The 21572-nt window shown below is 40.5% G+C and overlaps 1 protein-coding gene across 1 annotated transcript in view; it reads left to right on the plus strand.

Annotated features, from left to right (window-relative positions):
- Positions 1-404: 404 nt before the first annotated feature.
- The window catches only part of LOC122559630 (protein FAM180A-like), a 76860-nt gene continuing 55692 nt past the window's right edge, over positions 405-21572 (plus strand). The window contains exon 1 of the mRNA XM_043709428.1: positions 405-615. Coding sequence (XP_043565363.1) covers positions 540-615 — 76 coding nt within the window. The 5' untranslated portion in view covers positions 405-539. The remainder of the gene's footprint in view (positions 616-21572) is intronic.

Consider the following 21572-nt stretch of genomic DNA (forward strand, 5'->3'; position numbering starts at 1 on the left):
AAATCAGTTCACAAGGACTATTATCAAGGTAGGAAGATAAATTGCAAGGCTGAAAAGACATTTACAAGATACTTGTACACATGGTTTATTAGAAACTGAAACATTACATACCATTGACAGCTCCTGGAATGCAAAGACTGTAGCTCTGTCTACACTTACAATATAATACACTATTTAAAATTGCCTGTAAAAATTAATGCAAGAATCTGCTCTATATCCTTTGATGTGTTCTGGATTGTGTGTAAGAATAACCGTATAGGTGTGACTGTATTGTATGAAAGTGGGTATTGATGTGTGAGAGGGAGGGAGCGAGGGTGAGCAGCTAGTTGATTGAGTGTCAACATGCATACGTATTATAGTTTGCTGATGTGTACCAGATGTTTTTGAAGGTCAGGCATGCTTACATACAGCCACAGCAGTCGTTGCATAAAGAGTTTCTAAAAGACTTTCAGACTTACCAGAGCTGCATAGTAGTCTAATATATCACTACAAGAAGTTACTTTGATTCAAGATTATACACTAATTAAACCCTTGGGAAAATGCAGGGAAAAACTCTGATTCTGCTGATATTTTCCACCAATGTTTGTGCAGCTGCACTTCCCAAAAGGAATAAAGGTAAGTCCAGTGAGAATATAATAAAAATTGAACTAAATTAAAGGAAATAAACTCTTCAAATGTCATGTGATTCTACTATGGGTAAAACTGTTTGTGTCGCAGGAATGTGTATCAGGAGTAGAATTATTTTGGACAATCAATTACAATAGGCAATACAGATGGACAAAATTTGTCAATAAATAACAAACAGAATGTAAATCAGAATGCCAAAACACTATTGACTGTGCTTCGACCATTCAAGACAAATTTTGCTTCAGTGTATTTAGTTAATTGTGTGTGTGTTAGCTTTTATTTGTTTATGTTCATGCTGATGTGTACCATACAATAATTTGGATCTACTTGTATGCAATGGTGTTGGACTATATGTTTGTGTTGATATCTTTTCTTTTGTGCTGGTGTGTGGATGTTTGTCAGTGAGTATGTATTAATTGTATAACTGCTGGTGTCCATATTATGCCTTCTTTTTGGGTAGATCATGAATTGGGCAATAGTAGAAAATAGTTGATAGTGAATCAGCAACTTGTTTTACATGTCTTGAATTTTCCTTCTCTTGAAGGTAGAGCAACCTTCAATAAACGGTTGCTGGACATGCTTCTTAACATGAAGTGATAGTTTGGTCATTGTAGTTTGAGAAAATGTGATGTGGGCTTTTATACCTGATGAGGCAATACTTCTATTAGTTCCCATAACTGAAAGATATAATAGATGTTTATTAAAGATCCTGATAGATACACATATTACACTTCAGTGCCTGGGCTAAAATAAACTATTTGGTTACAAGCTGCAGCATGTTTTTCCCAATGTGCCATGTTTCTGTTGGCCCCAGTTAAGATGCATTCTGAGACTATAAACCCTCAGGTCAAATGCTATGATATCATGATGATATGATGAGCATTTCTCTTACAGATATACTGCGTTATGAGTTGCGAGACTGAACACATTTTCCTTTGGTTGAAGATAAAAATATTACCCTAAACAAGTCTACATGGTTAAACATTGGCACATTTGTCAATTTGATAATAATGCAAAGAGAGTTAACATGATTAACAATTCAATGCAACATTTTAGAAGGTTGACTACTCATCCTGATTGAGTGATTGCTTACCCAGCTGGAGAGGTACATGTTGTGCTTGATTGCTGTCCGCTGACAACTTGCTGTCATTCAACAGCATTACACATCATCTTAGAATCCATACAGAGTGGAAAAAGACGATTTGGTCCATACTGACCCTCTGAACAGCATCCCATCCAGAGCTACACCTACCCAGTATTTCCCATAGGGTAAAAATAATGCCCCAGTGGCCTAATAGATATGGCACAGGCCTCCTACACCAGGGATTGTTGGTTCAAGTCCTATCTGGGGTGTTTCTGTGGCCTGTCCTTTGTTGACTTTATTTCTAATCTATATGTGGCCTCAGTGGCCTAATGGATATGGCACTGGCCTCTTAAACCAGGGATTGTTGGTTCAAGTCCTATCTGGGGTGTTTCTGTGGCCTGTCCTTTGTTGACTTTATTCCAGTATTTCCCATGCCTAGTCCACCTAACCTGCACATCTTTGGATTGTGAGAGGAAACCTGTGCACCCAGAGGGAACCCATGCAGACATGGAGAGTTTGCACAATCTCCACACAGGCAGTCACGCAAGAGTAGAACCAAACCCAGTCCCTGGAACTATGAGATATCAGTGCTAACGACTGAGCCACCGTGCCACCACAAACATGATCTTCAGCTTTTTTTCTTAAGTTTGCTTCCTGACTCTGCTTGCGCATGATTGGCATGTTGTACATTGGCCTGAACTAGCTTCTCATTAACTGTGGTCTCTGTGGACTGCTGGTCATACCACAACTAGACATTTGGACAAAAAAACTGAGGAACAGAAGTAGAAAAGTTGGCTCTGCTATTCAGTGTGATCATGGCTGATTTGTTTACATTTGAATTCCACATTCTCATCTGCACCCCTGATAACCCCTTGATTTCTCTGCCTGTCAAGAATCTATCCGCCTCTCTCTTAAAAATATTCAATCGTCCTGCCTCCACTGCTTTCTGAGGCAATGTCCCAGAGTTATACAACCCGCTGGACCATTGAACAAAAGAACTGCTATTGCTGTAAATCTGAAACAAAAGCAAAAATTGCTGGAGAAACTCAACAGATCTGGCAGCATCTATGGAGTGAAAAGAGAGTAAATGGTTTGAGTCTAGTGATCCTTGTTCAGAACAAGCCTTCTGACTGGAGAGGAAACATCATAGGACCCAAAACATTAACTTTGTTTGCTTTCCGCAGATGCTGCCAGCAATTTCTGTTTTTTGCCTCTGGACCATTGGTAAATACCTCCTGGAATTTTCCAGAAGCCAAGATAACCTTGTGTACAGACACCGCAGTGTAATTTTGCTGATGCATGCAACTGATGCTCTGTTATATGCTATAAAACAATCTCTCATAGGCTGAACAATGGAGTGCAAATGGAGGATACACATCTTTCAGATACATAGTGTTTTTATGTTGATACTAACTCTTGTGTCTTTTATGGACATTAATATTTGTAACAACTTTGTATTCCTTTATAACGTTGACATGGTGTGTGAGATAAACAATATTGAAAATTTGGTTGTCTTTCAAAATCTGCCTTTCGCTTGGTTGTCTCTTTATTTCATTCATGTGTTTGCATTTGTGCACATTCTTAAAACTTTTCTTATTGATGGCATTGTAGTATTATAACATTTGAATCATCACCTAGTATTGTTCAGGGATCTGGCTTGAATTTTGAAACCATATTTCTTGCATGCATGCGTCCAATGTCATTTGATAAAACATACTTTGCGGATGTAAAGAAACACATGTCAACTTTTGGATAGGTATGTCAAACCACAACAATTGCAGATCTTGGTGGTTTGGTGCTCTTACTGACTATAGCAATAGTGTTGGATGAACCTGAAAGATGTAATTGTTGTTGGCCTGCCACTATGGCTTCATGCAGCCATCCATCTTCAAGTAAGGTGTCAATGATCAGGCTCTCTATCATGCCTGAAAGCTCCTTCCTGAATGCTTTAATCAGTATAGAGGTGATTATTAATTCAATGGCCTCTCTAAAATTCTACTTTGGTGAAATTACACTCGTACACTTTGCTATGGCATCTTATGACAAACTCATCAGCGGGCATTGACGTTTCCATTTAAATACAATGACGGAAGCCTGGAGCCTGTTAATCCTGAAGTTAATTCTTACTTTGAACTGGTCTGTGAAAACTAACACATGTTTCCAAGATCTTTCTGACCTTCTACAGAAAGTCTGGAAATAATAAAACTGGCCAGCACATTAAAGAGAGGCCTATATTTAAGCTGAAAGTAGCCTTTGACTGCCTTTTAAAAATAGTAATGTTTTAATAAGTCTCTTTTCTCTCTTTTTCACTTTTAAATAGTAAGTTGTTGGTTCTTTCTCCTTAATAAGAGAGACAGAACTTCCAGTAATGTGGACCTATTAACTGTAAGCAGAAAAAAGGTATATCTGTAGGCTTCTACTAACAGAAATTGATGGTATTAGACTTCCAATTGTTTTGAAGTCAAGAGCTGTCATCTAGCTAACCTTCAGTGAGGTTTCCAAGTGTCTACCACCAAAAAAATGGATTCCTATAAATGGTCATTGCTGCTTACCACTGTGTTGCTACCAGGGCCTCCCATTATGATGTGGGCTTTTGCCTTCAGCAGAGAATGTGTACCTGATGAGGCAATACTTATGTTAATTCTGTAAAACTCTGGAATTAAGAGTATAATGATGACTGTGAAACCATGTCGATTGTCTAGAAAACCCACCAGACCTTTAGCGAAGCAAACTATCGGTCTTTATCGGTCCGGCCTACATGTGCATCTGGGCCCACAACATTGAACAGTGCAGCACAGTACAGGCCCTTTGGCCCTTGATGTTATGCTGACCTTTTATCCTGCTCTAAGATCAAACTAACCTACACATCCTTCATTTTGCTATCATCCATGTGTATATCCGAGAGTCACTTAAATGTCCCTAATGTATCTGACTCTATAACCATTGCTGGCAGTGCATTCAATGCACCCACCACTCTCTGTGTAAAGAGCCAACCTCTGACATCTCCCCGAACCTTCCTTCAATCACCGTAAATCTGTGCCCCTTGTGATAGCCATTTCTGCCCTGGGAAAAAGTCTGACTATTCACTTTGTCTTTGCCTTTATCATCTTGTACACCTCTATCAAATCACCTCTCACCATTCTTCACTCCAATGAGAAAAGCCCTAGCTCCCTCAATCTTCCTTCATAAGACATGCCATCTAGTCCAGACAGCTTCCTGGTAAATCTCCTCTGCACCCTTTCTAAAGCTTTCACATCCTTCCTACAATGAGGCGACCAGAACTGAACACAATATTCCAAGTGTGGTCTAACCGTGGCTCTATAGAACTACTGCATAACCTCAAAGCTCTTAAACTCAGTCCTCCGCTAATGAAAGCCAAGACACCATACATTCGCCTTTTTAACAATCCTATCAACTTGGGTGGCAACTTTGAGGGATCTATGGACATGGACCCCAAGATCCCGCTGTTCCTCCAGACTGCCAAGATTCCTAACTTTAACCCTGTATTCTGCATTCAAATTCGGCCTTCCAAAATGAATTACTTCACACTTTTCCAGGTTGAACTCCATCTGCCACTTATCAGCCCAGTTCTGCATTCTGTCAATATTCTGTTTCAACCCTACAATAGCCCTCCACACGATCCACCACTCCACCAACCTTTGTGACATCAGCAAACTTATTAACCCATAATGTGGCTGATTCCTAACTTTCCTCTGGGAAATTAGATATGAGTAATAAATGCTGGCCTGGCCAGTGACACCACATCGTGCGAAAGAATTTTTAAAAATTATACTTCCTGATATATGCTTACACTAAGTCACAGGAACTTTAGTGTCTGGGCTAATACAAAGCTATTTGGTTACAAACAGTAGCACATTTTTCTTCATGTGGGAGTCGAAAAGTGTGACGCTGGAAAAGCACAGTAGGTCAAGCAGCATGCGAGGAACAGGACAGTCAACATTTTGGGCATAAGCCCTTCAGCATGCTTCAAGTGGTCCCAGTTAAAAGAGAGATGGAGAATGTTATACCCTCAGGCCATATGCTATGAAATGATGAGAACATCATCTCCCAAAGGTATACTGCATCATAGCTGGGCCAGCAAAGCGGCTCAGTTGTTAGCACTGTTGCCTTGCAGCGCTAGGGATCCGGGTTCTATTCCAACCTCGGGCGACTGTCTGTGTGGAGTTTGCACATCCTCCTTGTGCCTGTGTGGGTTTCCTTCGGGTGCTCTGTTCCTCCCACAATCCAAAAGATGTGCAGTTGGATGAATTGGCCATGCTAAATGGACCATAGTATTCAGGGATGTGTAGGTTACGTGCATTAGTCAGGTGAAATGGGTCTGGATGGGTTACTCTTCGGAGGGTTGGTGTGGACTTGTTGAGTCTAATGGCCTGTTTCCACATTGTAGGCATTCTATTCTATTCAGCTGTGAGATAGAATGCAACAAATATCACATAGTTAATAATGGATTGACATTAGTATGATTTGGAGGTGCCGGGGTGGACTGGTGTGGACAAAGTTAAAAATCACACAACACCAGGTTGTAGTCCAACAGGTTTATTTGGAAGCACTAGCTTTCGGAGCGCAGCTCCTTCATCAGGTGGTTGTGTACAAAAAAGGACTACAATTCCAATTGTAAACGTTTTCAGCAAATAAAACAGTGACACACCACTAACTATTTACTTGTTGTGAAATTGCGGTATAAAAACACAATATAAGCGAACCAGAATTACTTTTTGAAAAATTATAACAATCATCTTAAGATATCTTTCAAAGTACTAAAGACACAGAAACAGAAATTGCTGGAAAGGCTCAGTAAGCCTGGCAGCATCGGTGGAGAGAAATCAGAGTTAACGTTTTGGTTTGAGCGACCCTTCCTCAGAACTCAAGTTTCCAGCAATTTCTGTTTTTGTTTCTGATTTACAGTATCTGTAGTTCTTTCCATTTTTACAGCACTCAGCGCTGCTGTTGTTGCAAAGAAAATCATCAGCATTTTCTCTCTTGGCTTGAAAGCTAACAGCAGGATTCCTTTCTGCGAGAACAACTTGTTGTATATCACAAGCATGAACAGACACAGAAAAGTGTGCAGGAAATATATAATGGGTATTTGCACTCAGTTACCCTTTATTTATTTTTCTTGGGGACCAACTGTAGATTTATTCAAAAATATCAGGCATGTGACAGTGAGTCACTAGTATGAAAGGCCATGGAATACAGTCTTGGATTGCAATACTGATGGTCTGAAGCAGCTGTGCAAAGTTGCTTGTGGGAGGTTTGTCCTTCAGCTGAATAACAATTGAAGACAAACGCTTTGTTAATGGAAAGGTTTCTGCTGATTAGTATCTGGTTTAGACCAAATGACGGGTCCCACCTCTAATTTTCTTGGTACCCCTCCCATTTAGTCAGTTGTTCCAGTGTTTTGAATAGATTTTAAAGCTGCCACTCATCTGAAAGTAAACCATTTCCTCTGGGAACAGATCGTATTGCACAATCCTGATCCAAGAATTTCTTGAGAAAAACAAGAACTGGTGAATTATCTGCCAGCTGGGCGTCTGTGTCATTGTATGGAAAGTCTGTGACGTCTCTTTCCCATCAAACAACTTTACCTCCTGTAGGAAGCTGGCAGCAGCAAACAGTAATCACATGGAGGAATGTGAACCAGATGCCATCAGCATTTATTAAAATCTGTTCAAAGTATGTTTTGTAAACATTCAAAGGATGTGAATGTTGCTGGCTAGTCTAGCAATTGCTCCCCATCCCCATTGCCTTGGAGAAGTTGGTGGTGCACTCCTTCCTTGAACTGCTGCAGTCCACTAGGTTTAGGTACATCTACAGTGCTATTTGGAAAGGAGTTTTAGGATTTTCACCCAATGACAATGAAGAAGCAATGAACTACTTCCAATGCTGTGGGGCTTGGAGGGCAACTTGCAAGTGGTAGTGTTCCCATGCGCCTTCTGCCCTTGTCCGTTTAGAAGCTTAAGATCTTGGGCTTAGAAGGTGTCAGCAAAGAAGGCTTGGTGAGTTGCTGCACTCAACTTGGCACATACTACTATCCCTGTGCAACAATGGAAGGACTGAAATGTGATGCATAGCCAATCAAAGAGGCTTCTTTTGTGCTAGATATTCTATGGCTTTTCGTGTGTTGCTGGATTTGTTGTCAACCATGCAAGTACAGAGTATTCCATCACACTCCTAACTTGTGTTTTGTAGATAGTGGACAGGCACTGGGGACTCAGGTTATGAGTTACTCACCCAAGAACTTCCAGTCTTTAACCTGGACTTATCGTATTTATATATCTAGTCCACTTAAGTTTCTGTCAATTGTAAAATTCAGGAAACTGTTAGTGGAGAATTCAGCAATGATAACGTCTTTGAATATCTAGTTCAGATGACTAGACTTTTTTCTTTTAGAAGATGGTCATTACCTGGCATGTATGTGGTGTGAACATTACATACCACTTATTAACATAAGTATGAATGTTGTCACTAGGTTTAGAGGGAGGCAGCTGCATAGAGATAATGTCACTAGGCTCTGAGGATATCGATTCAAATCCCACCATGGGAGCTGATGAAGTTTAAATTCAATTATTAAATCTGTAAAACAAAGGTCGTCTCATTAACGATGGCCTGAAGCCCATCTGAAGCACAAAAATCCTTTAGGAAGGGAAATCTTTACCTGATAGGGTCTACATGTGGCTTCAGATCCATTGCAATGTAGTTGTTTCTTAACTGTTGCCTGAAATGGCCTAGGTGAAAGTGAGTACTGCAGATGCTGGAGATTTGAGTCAAGAGTGTGATGCTGGAAAAGCACAACCGATCAGGCAGCATCTGAGGAGCAAGAGAATCAATGTTTCAGGCAAGAGCCCTTCATCAGGAATAAGGAATGGCCTACTTAGCCAATCAATTCAAGGATCAAGGGATGATTAACAAATTCTGGAATTAACAAATTCAATTCCCATGTCGCATAAAAATAAAAACCTAACTGCCCAAGGTCATGAAGTACTTCTGTATGTGAGGAATCACAAATTCTTTTGAACACCGCAATCATCAGTGAACATCCCTACTTCTGATCCTAATGGAGAAAAGGTCATCGGTGAAACAGTTGGGGATGGTTCTGCCCAGGAGAATACTCTGAGAAAGTCCAACTCAATGTATAGGGAGTCACAGGTAATGGGTACAGCCAGAAAAGACAAGCTAGAGCCAAGCTTGAATCAGCCATGGTCTTACTAAATGGCAGAATACTCTCAAGGGGTTGCATGAGAGTATTGGAGAGACTGCTGCTCCAAACACTTATGTTCTTAGGCCCAGCAGATTTTACCTAGTGGACTCCATCTGAATCTTGGCAATCAATTGTTCAACTGGAAAATAGAAGCAGATTGACAGGAAAAGGTGAAAATTGGGTGGAAAACTGCTTGTTTGGCATCAGAAATAGTAACAAGAAGCACAGTAGGTTAAAGAGGGGGGTGCTTGCAGGGTCTCATAGTTGGGAAGATTCAGGAGAGTAGAGGGGCTCTGGGGAGGAATTTTACTACTCAACCTCGACTAAGAAAAGGTTTTTGAATGGTTTGTTTGGGCTCCCTGAAAGGTTTATCTCAGAAGGAATGCTGAAGCTGTATCCTGTTTAAGAGAGGGTTAAAGTTACATTTGGATCATTGTAATTCATGGAACTCCAATGGGGGTGCCTCATGGAGCTACAAAACCAGCAGCATTAAAAAATCAAGATAATGGAATGGAGCATAAGACTTTTTTTTTTACACAGAGACTGGTTCATGTGGGGGATGAACCTCCAGAGAAATGGTGGATGCAGATGTTACAATGTTTAAAAGACATTTGGATAAGCACATGAAGAAGAAATGTTTGGAGGGACATGGGCTAAGTGCAGGCAGGTGGGACTAATTTAGTTTCAGATTATGGTTGGCATAGACTGGTTGGACCAAAGGGTCTGATTCCGTGCTGTATAACTCTATGATTCTATGACCTACTCTCTTGATCCAACCCCAGTTACTGTGCAGGTTAAAATCTAGCCCCAACTCCCACCCCATGTCACGCTCTTCCCATTTTTAATGGTCTCACTTACAAACCTACCTTTGGTAGTTAAGTAGCCTTGGCAACTTTCTCCATGCCATTCATGGTCATAACCATACACTTGACATGGAGGTTCACAAGATTGGGATGTGCTTTATCCAGTATATGAAATATACAAATAAGGTTCAATTGCAGAGCTGAGGGTCATCTCATAGGTTCTTTCAATAACATGCCTGAGATTTCAAGCTGTGTATAAGAGGCTTTAAGGACTTTTGTACTTCACAGCACATTGCACTGCAGTGTGTTACATGTGATTATTGAACTGACATTGAACACATTGAATCAGTTCTCATTGTTCTTGGTTTATTATGTTCTTTATGTGTAAGCAAGCTAGCTCAGAGCCACAAACAATCTAAGCAGTAATAAACAACAAAAGTATCCAAAATATGCCACTCAAAATGTGTTGCTCCATTAGCTTCATCATTCAAATCAATGGCGTTTGCACATCCTTTGAATAGAAACTACTTTTAACACTGCTACTGCATAATATTATAAGCATCCTCACAAATATATGGCTTACTGCTCTCAATTGCTTCTTTAAATCATATTTGCGAAGCTTTCTTCAATTGTTTATCACCAGTTTCAACAACAACAGTTAGGCCGGAAGCATTGCAACTGGTTCAGCTTGTGGTCAGTGAAGCAATTAGGAACAGTGCTCAGCTGATGTTATTCCCTGATCTTGCATGTCTTGGTAACAGAACATACGTTTTTTGAAATGATCAAACAGGAGCCCGCTGAAGTTTGAAAATCATGATCAACATCTCCTTTTCCAAGCTGCACTTTATTTCTTTTGGACCCGTATATGTCACTGGCAAGACTAAAATGTTCTTTATGTTCTTGTAAAATCTTGTTAAATATATGCAAAGTCTTGAGTTCCCAATATAATGTATAAATATCACAAAGAAAGGAAATTTTCAAAAACAGAGGACAATCTAAAGTTAGTGGTTTCCAATTAGTCAAATTAAATAATAGAAAGACCATATATAATTATTGTTTTATCTATATATAACTTTTGTTTCATCTTTGTATTTATGAGCTTACAACAAAGACCAGGGTAGCACAGGAACAGGCCCTTCGGACCACCAAGCCTGCACCAGCACCTGATGCTTTTCTCAACTAAAAGAACCTTTTTCCTCTATGTGGTCTGTATCCCTCCATTCCCTGTATCTGTCAAGTTGCCTGTTCAACAAGTTGCCTGTTAAACATTGCTACTGTATCCAACTCCACCACCTCCTCTGGCAGCGCATCCCAGACACTTACCACCCTCTGTATAAAAAAAAGCCTCTCACATCTCCTTTGAACTTACCTTATTTTACCTTAAACCTATGTACCCTAGTAATTACCATTAATATAACTGGCTTCATTATAAATGTTTAAAGATTACTTAGCGATCATTTGAATTTATAATAAAGTACAACTATAGTATAAGTGACGACATTTGGTAAAATGGATTTGCTGCTGCATACAATTAGTATGAGCAATAAACTCCAGACCATCCATCACTCTATATGGCACTGACCCTGGCTTGGCAGACGAGGTCAGCACAGAGAATGCCATGTACAGTATTCAGGGACATAAGAACAAATACTAGAAATCATGTCATAGCTTGAAGAACCTGCCACATGCCAGTTTGGCACTGTAGGATAATGTAACATGAGGTTTTCTCAGCACAACCTGTCCTGCTTGTCCACTTCATTTCACAGAAACAAGTATGTTATTATAGTTGGGTCTCACTCACATTCATACTTAAACAGGTCATATATTCATTTGTAAGTTTCAATTTCACAACTCCAAATGTTTCAGACAGCATCTCCTGTAATCAAACATGCTCACTTACTATAATAGGCTTTAGATGACATGGCAGCCATCAGTGACATCTTGAAAATTGGAAAATATTATAAAGTGTTGGCTGTAATATGAGTAATATATGATATAATATCTGGTATATCTGAGATACCTTGTCCTGATTCACTGCCACCAATCCTTTATCATGCTATTACTCTAAAAATCATAGAGATATACAGCACGGAAACAGACCGTTTGGTCCAACTCATCCATGCCAACCAGATAGCCTACACTAATCTCGTACTATTTGCCAGCACTTGGTCCATATAGCTCTAAACCCTTCCTATTCATATACCCACCCAGATGCCTTTTAAATGTTGTAATTATACCAGCCTCAACCAATTCCTCTGGCAGCTCATTCCATACACACATCACCCTTTGTGTGAAAAAGTTGCCCCTTTTAAATCTTTCCCTCTCACCCTAAACCTATGCCCACTTGTTTTGGACTCCTCCACCCCAGGGAAATGATCTTGTCTATTTACCCTATTCATGCCCCTCATGGTTTTGTAAAGTCTATAAAGTGACCCCTCAGCCTCCGACGCTCCAGGGAAAACCGCCGGGAAGAATGCAACCACAAACTTGAGCTATCCAACCACCTAGTAGTCCTTTATATCCTGATGGATGGAGTTTGCCTTCTCATATCACTTAACCCTTTTGGGTACTCACTGTCTAATGCATCTCTGCTAAGCATTTATTTGGTTATTAAATTCTTTATATAATTGTTTCAATTAAGTAAATTATGTTTATCACTAGCTGATATCCCCTCACAAATTCCTGACTTCATAAGTGGTTAATGTCTTGGTTGGCTTGAAAGTCTGCTGTTTGACAATGAAATATTCAGTTACAGTTCATTGCTATACTGGAACATTGGTAGATAACATGTGTCCCAGGCTTCAAGACAGCAGCAGCAGCAAGGGCAGAGACAGGTGAAGATAAACTGAAGTCCAGGCACAAAGACCCAATTCTTTAACTTGAAGACAATAAGAAGAGAGGAGGCAATGGCTAACAGCTGCAGCTAACTCCTTTGAACAGAACACTCTGGAACCAACTGTTTATATTAGATTTGGTATTGTGTAATGAAACAGAATTAATTAGGAACATCAGAATAGAAATACTTCTAGGCAGCAACAACCATAATATGATTGAATCTTATATTCTGTTTAGGTGGGAGAAGAGTGTCTAAGAGCTGATGTTCGCTTGGAAAAGGGACAGTTGGAAAATGGGAAGCCTTCAGAAATGAGATAACGAGAATCCAGAGACAGTATATTCCTGTCAGGGTGAAAGGAAAGGCTGGTAAGTGTAGGGAATGCTGGATGACTAAAGAAATTGAGGTTTTGGTTAAGAAAAAGAACGAAGCATATGTTAGGTACAGACAGAATAGATCAAGTGAATGCTTAGATGTGTATAAAGGCAGTAGGAGTACACTTAAGAGAGAAATCAGGTGAGAAAAAAGGGCACATAAGATAGCTTTGGCAAATAGAATTAAAGGAGAATCCAAAGGGTTTTACAAATACATTAAGGACAAAAGGGTAACTAGGGAGAGAATAGGGCCCCTCAAAGATCAGAAGGCAGCCTTTGTGTGGAGCTGCTGGGATGGGGGAGATACTAAACGAGTATTTTGCATCAGTGTTTACTGTAGAAAAAGACATGGAAGATATAGAATGTGGGTAAATAAATGGTAACATCTTGAAAAATGTCCATATTATAGAGGAGAAAGTGCTGGATGTCTTGAAATGCATAAAAGTGGATAAATCTCCAGGAGCTGATCTGGTGTACCCTAGAACTCCGTGGGAAGTGAGGGAAGTGATTGCTGGGCCCCTTGCTGAGTTATTTGTATCATCAATAGTCACAGGTGAGGTGCCGGAAGACTGCAGTTGGCTAACGTGATGCCACTATTTAAGAATGGTGGTAAGGACAAGCCAGGGAATTATAGATCGGTGAGCCTGAGGTCGGTGGGCAAGTTGTTGGAGGGAATCCTGAGAGACAAGATGTACATGTATTTGGAAAGGCAAAGTCTGATTAGGGATAGTCAGCATAGCTTTGTGCATGGGAAATCATGTCTCACAAACTTGATTGAGTTTTTTGAAGAAGTAACAAAGAGGATTGATGAGGGCAGAGTGGTGGACGATATGGACTTCAGTAAGGTGTTCGACAAGGTTCCCCATGGGAGACTGGTTAGCAAGGTTAGATCTCATGGAATACAGGGACAACTAGCTATTTAGATACAGAATTGGCTCAAAGTTAGAGGATGGTGGTGGAGGGTTGTTTTTCAGACTGGAGGCCAGTGACCATGGAGTGCCACAAGGATCGGTGCTGTGTCTACTACTTTTTGTCATTTATATAAATGATTTGAATGTGAGCATAAGAGGTATAGTTAGTTTGCAGATGATACCAAAATTTGAGGTGTAGTGGACAGCGAAGAAGTTTACCTCAGATTACAACAGGCTCTTGATCAGATGGGCCAATGGGCTGAGGAGTGGCAGATGGTGTTTAATTCATATAAATGTGAGGTGTTGCATTTTGGGAAAGCAAGTCTTAGCAGGACTTATACACTTAATGGTAAGGTCCTAGGAAGTGTTGCTGAACAAAGAGACCTTGGAGTGCAGGTGGATAGGATATTGAAGAAGGCGTTTGGTATGCTTTTCTTTATTGGTAAGATTATTGAGTATAGGCGTTGGGAGGACATGTTGCAGCTGTACAGGATACTGTACAGGTTAGGCCACTTTTAGAATATTGTGTGAAGTCTGGTCTCCTTCCTATCAGAAGGATGTTGTGAAATTCGAACAGGTTCAGAAAAGATTTTCAAGGATATTGCCAGGGTTGGGAGAGGTTGAATAGGCTAGGGCTGTTTTCCTTGGAGCGTCGGAGGCATGGGGTGACCTTATAGGGGTTTATAAAATTATGCGGGGCATGGATAGGATAAACAGACAAAGTTTTTCCCCTGGGGTGGGGGAGTCCAGAACTTGAGGACATAGGTTTAGGGTGAGAAAGTGAAGATATAAAAGAGACCTAAGGGGCAACATTTTACGCAGAGGGCTGTACATGTATTGAGTGAGCTGCCAGAGGAAGTGGTGGAGGCCAGTACAATTGCAACATTTAAAATGGGTATATGAATAGGAAGGGTTTGAAGGGAGATGGGCCGAATGCAGGCAGGCGGTACTAGATTTGGGTTGGGATATCTGGTTGGCATGGGCGAGTTGATCTGAAAGGTCTGTTTCCATGCTGTACATCTCAATGACTTAATGACTCTATGACTGATATTTTAAATTTAAATAAGGACAACTGTGTGGGTATGAAATCTAAGCCATCTGAAATTAAGTGGCATTTAAACTAGTGGATAGATCAATTGAGACACAACAGCAGACATTTAAGCGGATGTTTCAGAATATGCACAATAGATATCTTTTACCATAATGGAAAGATCTGGAAGGAGGACCAACTATCTAAGGTTAATTAAAGAAGTTAAGAAGCTTCAAAGTTGAGGAAAAGCATAGAGTTGCAGGAAGAAGAGTGGCAGTTAAGATGATTGGTCAGCACACAAAAAGCAGCAGAGAATCCAATTAATCAGAGAAGAAGTTAGAGTACGATTGGAAATTAGTCAGAAATGTAAAAATGAAGAACAGGACTTTCCACAGTTTTATGGAAAAGGAAGAGTATATAAAGTAAGTGTTGGTCCTTGAGAGAATGTGAATGGCGAGTTAATTGTTTCATTTCTGTGTTTACTATTGAGGATAAGAAAAATATCCCAATAATAGTAGCAAATTAGGAAGTGGAGGAAGAGGTGAACTTAGTGAAATTATCACCACCAGGGAAGTGATTCTGAGCAAACTGATGCAAGTTAACAAGTCTGCACATTGTAATAGTTAGAGAGAAATCATGGATGAGTAGTAAATACTAGTCTGCAAGTTTCAATGAATTTTAAAAAATCTATAAAGCTGTGAATTTGCCTAGATCTGAAGGCTCTCGTTAAAGCTTTGAAACAATCTCCCTATCCCGTGCCATTCACCACCACTGGAAATGTGTTGCTGGAAAAGCGCAGCATTCACCACCACAACTTACCACAGTCATTAAAACTATAGATGCAAAGGATGGTTACTGGCATGTGAAGTTGGATGAAGGCAGACGTTTTGTGACTAAGGTCTGTGTGCTATTTGGGAGATACAGATAGCTATGCACACTGCAGGCACTTGCACTGCTCCGGAAGATTATCAACACAGAAAACATTTGATTGTAACTTCTTGGAGCGGAAGCAATCATTGATGACCTTCTTGTCTATGGATATAGAGATATATTGGGAGAAGTCATCACAGATCATCATCAGAATCTGGTAGACAGAACTCACCAGATAAGACTGAAACTAAGTAAGAAGGAGATGGATTTGAATATGATTTAAGTCAGACTCACAGGTCTGGTAGCAAATGGAATTCATCTTGATAATGTAAGACCTGGATCAGGTATGCAGCAACAAACAGATGTGAAAGCAAAGCAAGGATCTTTTTGATTTGTAAACCACCTGACAAAGTTTTGCCTGATTTGTTATCAGGGTATGAACCTCTACATTAGCTCACTGTAAAGGATGATCAGTGATATCGGGGTACAGAACAATCAACAGCTTTCACTCACATTAAGCAACTAAAGTTGTCAATGCTGGTACTGAATTACTTGGATGCCAATGATGAAGCCCACCCAGCAGTATGATAACAGCAAGGCAAGACTTGAAGCAACTCCAGTGCAGCAAGAGAACCGGTTGCCTTTGCATCCAAAGTGGTAACAGAAACTGAATGATATTCCCTGGAGTTGAAGGAAGGAAATAATGCCAGAAAGGAGCAGATATCATATGAACAGCCAACAACAACTTATGCATGCCATTACTTGTTTTAAGGGTTGTGGGTTAACTTGAACAATTTAAAGGTAATGGGTCAAATACTGGTTAGTGGATTGACTAAGCTCAAGAAGTAACTTTTGTACTTGAGTGATAATTTTCATGATTGACAATGCACACTATGCAACTTGTAGCTGCAAATGGTAGCATGTCCTTTTTTTGTGTTTTTGATGAAAAGGAAATGTTTAAAGAAATGCTGTGGACACTGTGACTTTGCATCATGACGTAACCTTGGATAAAACAAAGACCTGCAGATGCTGAAGATCTGAAACAAAGACAGATATTGTTTGATAAGTTCAGCAGGTCTGGCAATGTCTGTGGAGAGAAATCAGAGTTAATATTTTGAGTCTGGTGACCCTTCCTTAGAACTGATAGTAGCTAGTGAAAGGTGACATATATGCTGAAGACAGAGTGTGAGGGGGAGAAAGGAGTGATCGGATAGGCAGAAATAGAACCTAGAGAGAGAGAAAGAAAGTTCAGCAGATAAAGTTGACCATGAGCCAAGAGGAAGAAAAGTTGATCATGGAGATCATAACTGAAAGCAGCTCATGTAATAAAAGCGCCTGGGTTGTGGGGATGGGTAAAAGATATGAAGAAGGTGTTTAGACTTGAAAATGATTGAATTCAATATTTTGTAATGAAGGCTGCAGGGTCCTGATGTGGAAACTGCGATACAGTTTGTCCAGTTTGCACTGAGTTTCATGAAACACTGCAACAGGCCAAGACTGAGATGTTGTTGACCATCGAACAAACTGATCACTCAATTTGCATTTCGTCTCCCCAGTGTACAGGAGACCACACTGTGAACAGCAAATACAGTGGACAAGGTTGAGTGAAGTGCAGGTTGACCTTGGACATAGTTGCTTTCTGTTGAGGAGAGAAGCTCTTAAAACTTGTACGTGGGACTATTTGCCTGAGGCATTGGTTGTCATGCAAAGGGTTGGAACTGATAGTAAGGTTATGGGGTTTGTGGTGGAATCCAAAGCTAATCACGTCAATCTCTGCAGTGTTAGCAATGCCATGGTTTAGTAAATATTGTCAAGTCCATTCACGTGTTCTGGGACCTGGTGTTCTTTTTACCCTGAATTACTTAAACGCAACATAGTATAATTTCCCAAATCTTCCTGAAATAAATAAGATATTGAAATACAGAAAAAAAAGAAGACACTTACAATGTAGCATTCCAATAATAATATAGACTTCATATTACATTTCTGCAGCAATGGTAAAGTAATCTTAGCTGTGTAGCACTTTCACCTGTCCTTTATTTGACCCATGTTCACTTCCCAGGGCCAGCACATTCCATACTTTGGGTGGGTTCTCCAGGCATTTCCAGTGTGCTAGAGCCTCATGCCTCATTGACCGATTAATCTATTGCATTGCCTGGGCTGCAAAGGACGTTTTTCAAAAAATGCCCATACAGCTCAGTTCTAAACTGCAATCAGTTATTCAGCAACAGACATTGTAAACAAAGAGCAAAGAAGGTACTTTGGTGTTTGCAAAAGTTGCCCACTGCAGAAGGGAAGTCTTCTCTGACATCCTGGGCTAAGAGAAATGAGGAAAAGTATTTAATTCTTGGCTTCCATGTCTGGCTGTATTGATAATGAGGGCTCTGGGAGTGTAAGCAGTTTATTTGGCAGTTTAAGATCGTTTCACATTGGCAAGCGTGATGAATGATCTGCCGCAAACCCACAAAAAGGAGGAAAACCCAGGCTTTGAATTTACCAAGCTATCAGCCTCATCTAAGAGTTCATAATCATTATTCAATAAGTAAATGTGTAATGCACGGGGCAGGCGGTGCAGCATAGTGAAGTATTCCACGACAGTATAGGCTCAAGACAGATGATCTTAACTTTAAAATAATTGAGCTTCATTGTCATGGTATGCAAGCTAATTGGATAAGACCTGACAAGGGGCAAGGGGACACAGTGTGTGAATAACCTGTAATTGTTTAGTGCACTGCAGTTGTTGCATCACGCTAGCTGTTGATTCTCATTGTTGCAGACAACTAGTGCAATCTATAATGTTCATTGACTGCACACATAGACAGGGGGCCCAATACCATCAGTGTCTAGTGTTATTGAAAGGTTTTAGAAAATTGCCTCATGCCTATTGGAAATGCTTTCAGGAAGTAATTACTTTTGAAAATATTTTAAGAGTCAATGTGCAAGAGAGACTGATCCATATCTTTCTGATGATTTGCTGGAGACGTTGGTGAATAATGTGAGGAGAAGGAAAAACACTGTGTACTTGTAGGTATGCAGAAGACCCTCCAGTCATATACTCAGCAGGCAGTGGGAAGTCATAAAGACAGGTGAATTGCTGAAGTATAGATCCAAGTACATGAATACCATGCAGAAATAAATTTAATGATTTGACATAATTAATTAAGATGAGTGAGCTGAGTCTTCTAACTGAACCATGCCAGAAGAGTAGTGGTCACTGCTGGGGCTGACGTCACCCTCTGGAAGAAAAGACCAACAGTTCAGAGGCAGGAAAGTCAGGAGATTTTGGGCATCGAAGGATCACTTACATTTTACAATGAATAATACAGTAAAATATCGTGAAAACCTCCAACTGTCACGACAGCCTAGCACCATTTTGAACAGTTCAAGAATAAAAAGAATATAAAGGTATAGATGAAAGACAGTCTATCTTCCTTCTGTCACTGTGACCGTGAGTCCTCAGCCTTGAGCCAGTTCACCAACGAAGCCTGTACCACCACCTCATTGCCACTGCCTCGCCGTTGTCTCCGCTGGACCCAGTAATATAGGAGTCGCTACTCTTTAGACAGCATCTGTACACCACTGCCAATGCTGGGTCCCATGCTCAACACACACGTGGCTTGCACCTCCACCTCTGTTACTGCTGCCACCGCGCCAATAACCAGTCATCCCCAGCCCCTGTCCTACCTCAGCTAGGAGCTGCCTGCACCACCTCGTCAATAACCAGGAGTCCCCACTCTGGATCTGCCTCAACTACGACCAGGAATCTGTGATTCTACTGCCAGGCTAGGCTGGTACTGCTGCCTTGCCAATAGTCCCAATCCGACCCCCTCCTCTGACATGTTGCCTTGCCAGTGTTGCCATCTTGAAAAGTCTGCTGTTGCCACTGCCTCTGGTCACTGGAGGAGCTTTGCTGCTGCCATCGCCGCCGCTGCTGCCTCCAATCATCAGGCAGAGTTGCTGTGTCCAACCACCAAGAGGCTGCCACCATTCCACGCATGGCCTTTTGCAGAAGACCTAAAAGAAAAGAAAATCAAATAAAGAAATGAAAGAGGAATAGAAAAAGACCAGAAGTAAAAAGAAAAGAAAGTGGACGACAATGGACGAGCCCTGGACTCAAGAGCCCGCACCCAGCCCCACTACTCCATCGCCATCTTGAATAATTGCTCCTGGCTGACATGAGAAATTTGTTGGACCATACTGCAGAAGGAGATTGATCGGCTTAGTATATTGGGAAGTCTACTGGACTGCCTGCAGTCAATAGCAAGAAGCATAGAAGTTTCTAGCAAGAATTTGAAATGGGACCTTTCAGAGAGTTTAGAGTCCAGCCTTTCTAATAAGGAATAGGTAGCTACCTCCATTAGCATACGACAGAACCCGTCGTAATAGAATATCTGATTGTCAATGTTTTGCCTTCCGTGCAGCACAGGCAAAGTTTGACTTCTGCTTTGCAAATTGCTATTATTGTAGTTGTGGACTATGGTGTGTAAGGGACCTGCCGTCAACTCTTATAGTCTATCAGTCTATTCTCAACAGGTCATCAGGATTTTTGAGACACTGCCTCAAGGTTGCAGTGGTTCCATGGAACAGGAACCTGCTATCCTTTCTCAGAATAAGTGCATTTCTTCTCTCATCCCTAACATTCAATTAAACTGCCTTGCTGTTCCTGTCAACCATACAGACCAGTCTGTTTCAGTGCAGACATTGATGGAACAGCTGAAAACTCTATGTCCAAAGTTGGTAAAGGTCTTACTTCAAAAGTCTTCCTTGCATTTTCTTCAATTGGAGGTTATCCGCCTTTCATACTAACGCTGCTGCTGAAACACAGAGAAACATTTGGAAAAGTGTTACAACACAGGCAAATATGGACTATTAAATTACAACTTCCATTTTCTGATTGCTGTACATGAGATTTTTCATGGACTTTTACACCAGGCAACTGGGAGAGTTTCAGTGCATTTGCATCTCCTATTTTAATTCACACTTGTATGAAAGTTTTGCATATTGACAGATGAAAGACTCTTCTGTCAGTCTGCCAACTGAAAAAAGATGACTCAAGAATCCACACTGAACTATATTTCAACAGCTGATTTCAAGCAGCACAGCAAAGGAAAGAAAAATGAATTTTTAAACAAAAATTGGAAGACTTTCTTTCATTCCCTGCCTGTTCCCTCAGCATCTCAAAAACAGTATCCAGTCAAAAAGGAAACTGGGGAAACAACCATTCACTGAGAACTCAAAGTAATCTGAAAATATCACCACTGCTGAGGATGTCAGACAACAGTTATATAATTGTGGACTCAGGTTAAAAATCTAATACCTCTAGGGAATTTTAAACCGTATAACCTTTATTTTTCCTGTCTGTAACAGGGACATTCCCTTTCAAATTAGTGACTGTGTTTCTGAGTGTTTGATGGTGTTTTTATTATTTTCCCTCAAGGTTAGTAACCACTAAAATTCCTCTTCCTTTCAATCAAGAAAACCTTGTCATTGGCTCCTATATTTTGATTTGATCACCCAGATTTTTATTTGATATGTGATATATCCATGTGCTAAGACAAAAAACAAATAACTGTCACAATGGCTCAAGATAGTAGAGCTTAGAGAAGTCACCCCCCGCCTCCTCCCCCCATCCCCGTTTAGTTCTTCCTACCAAAAGACAAAGTCACACAGAAGACAGACAGTAAGGGAATGCACAAGGATTATTAGTTCTATTGTATATACATCATTTAATGAGCACATTTTAAAAATATTATTCGCATTGCATTTCCTGGGTCTTTGCTCTCTGTGTTATCAAGTAAAGGATAATATGATGATTAGTACT

The sequence above is a fragment of the Chiloscyllium plagiosum genome, chromosome 19, assembly GCF_004010195.1.
Source record: "Chiloscyllium plagiosum isolate BGI_BamShark_2017 chromosome 19, ASM401019v2, whole genome shotgun sequence".
In the NCBI taxonomy this organism is placed as follows: Eukaryota; Metazoa; Chordata; class Chondrichthyes; order Orectolobiformes; family Hemiscylliidae; genus Chiloscyllium; species Chiloscyllium plagiosum.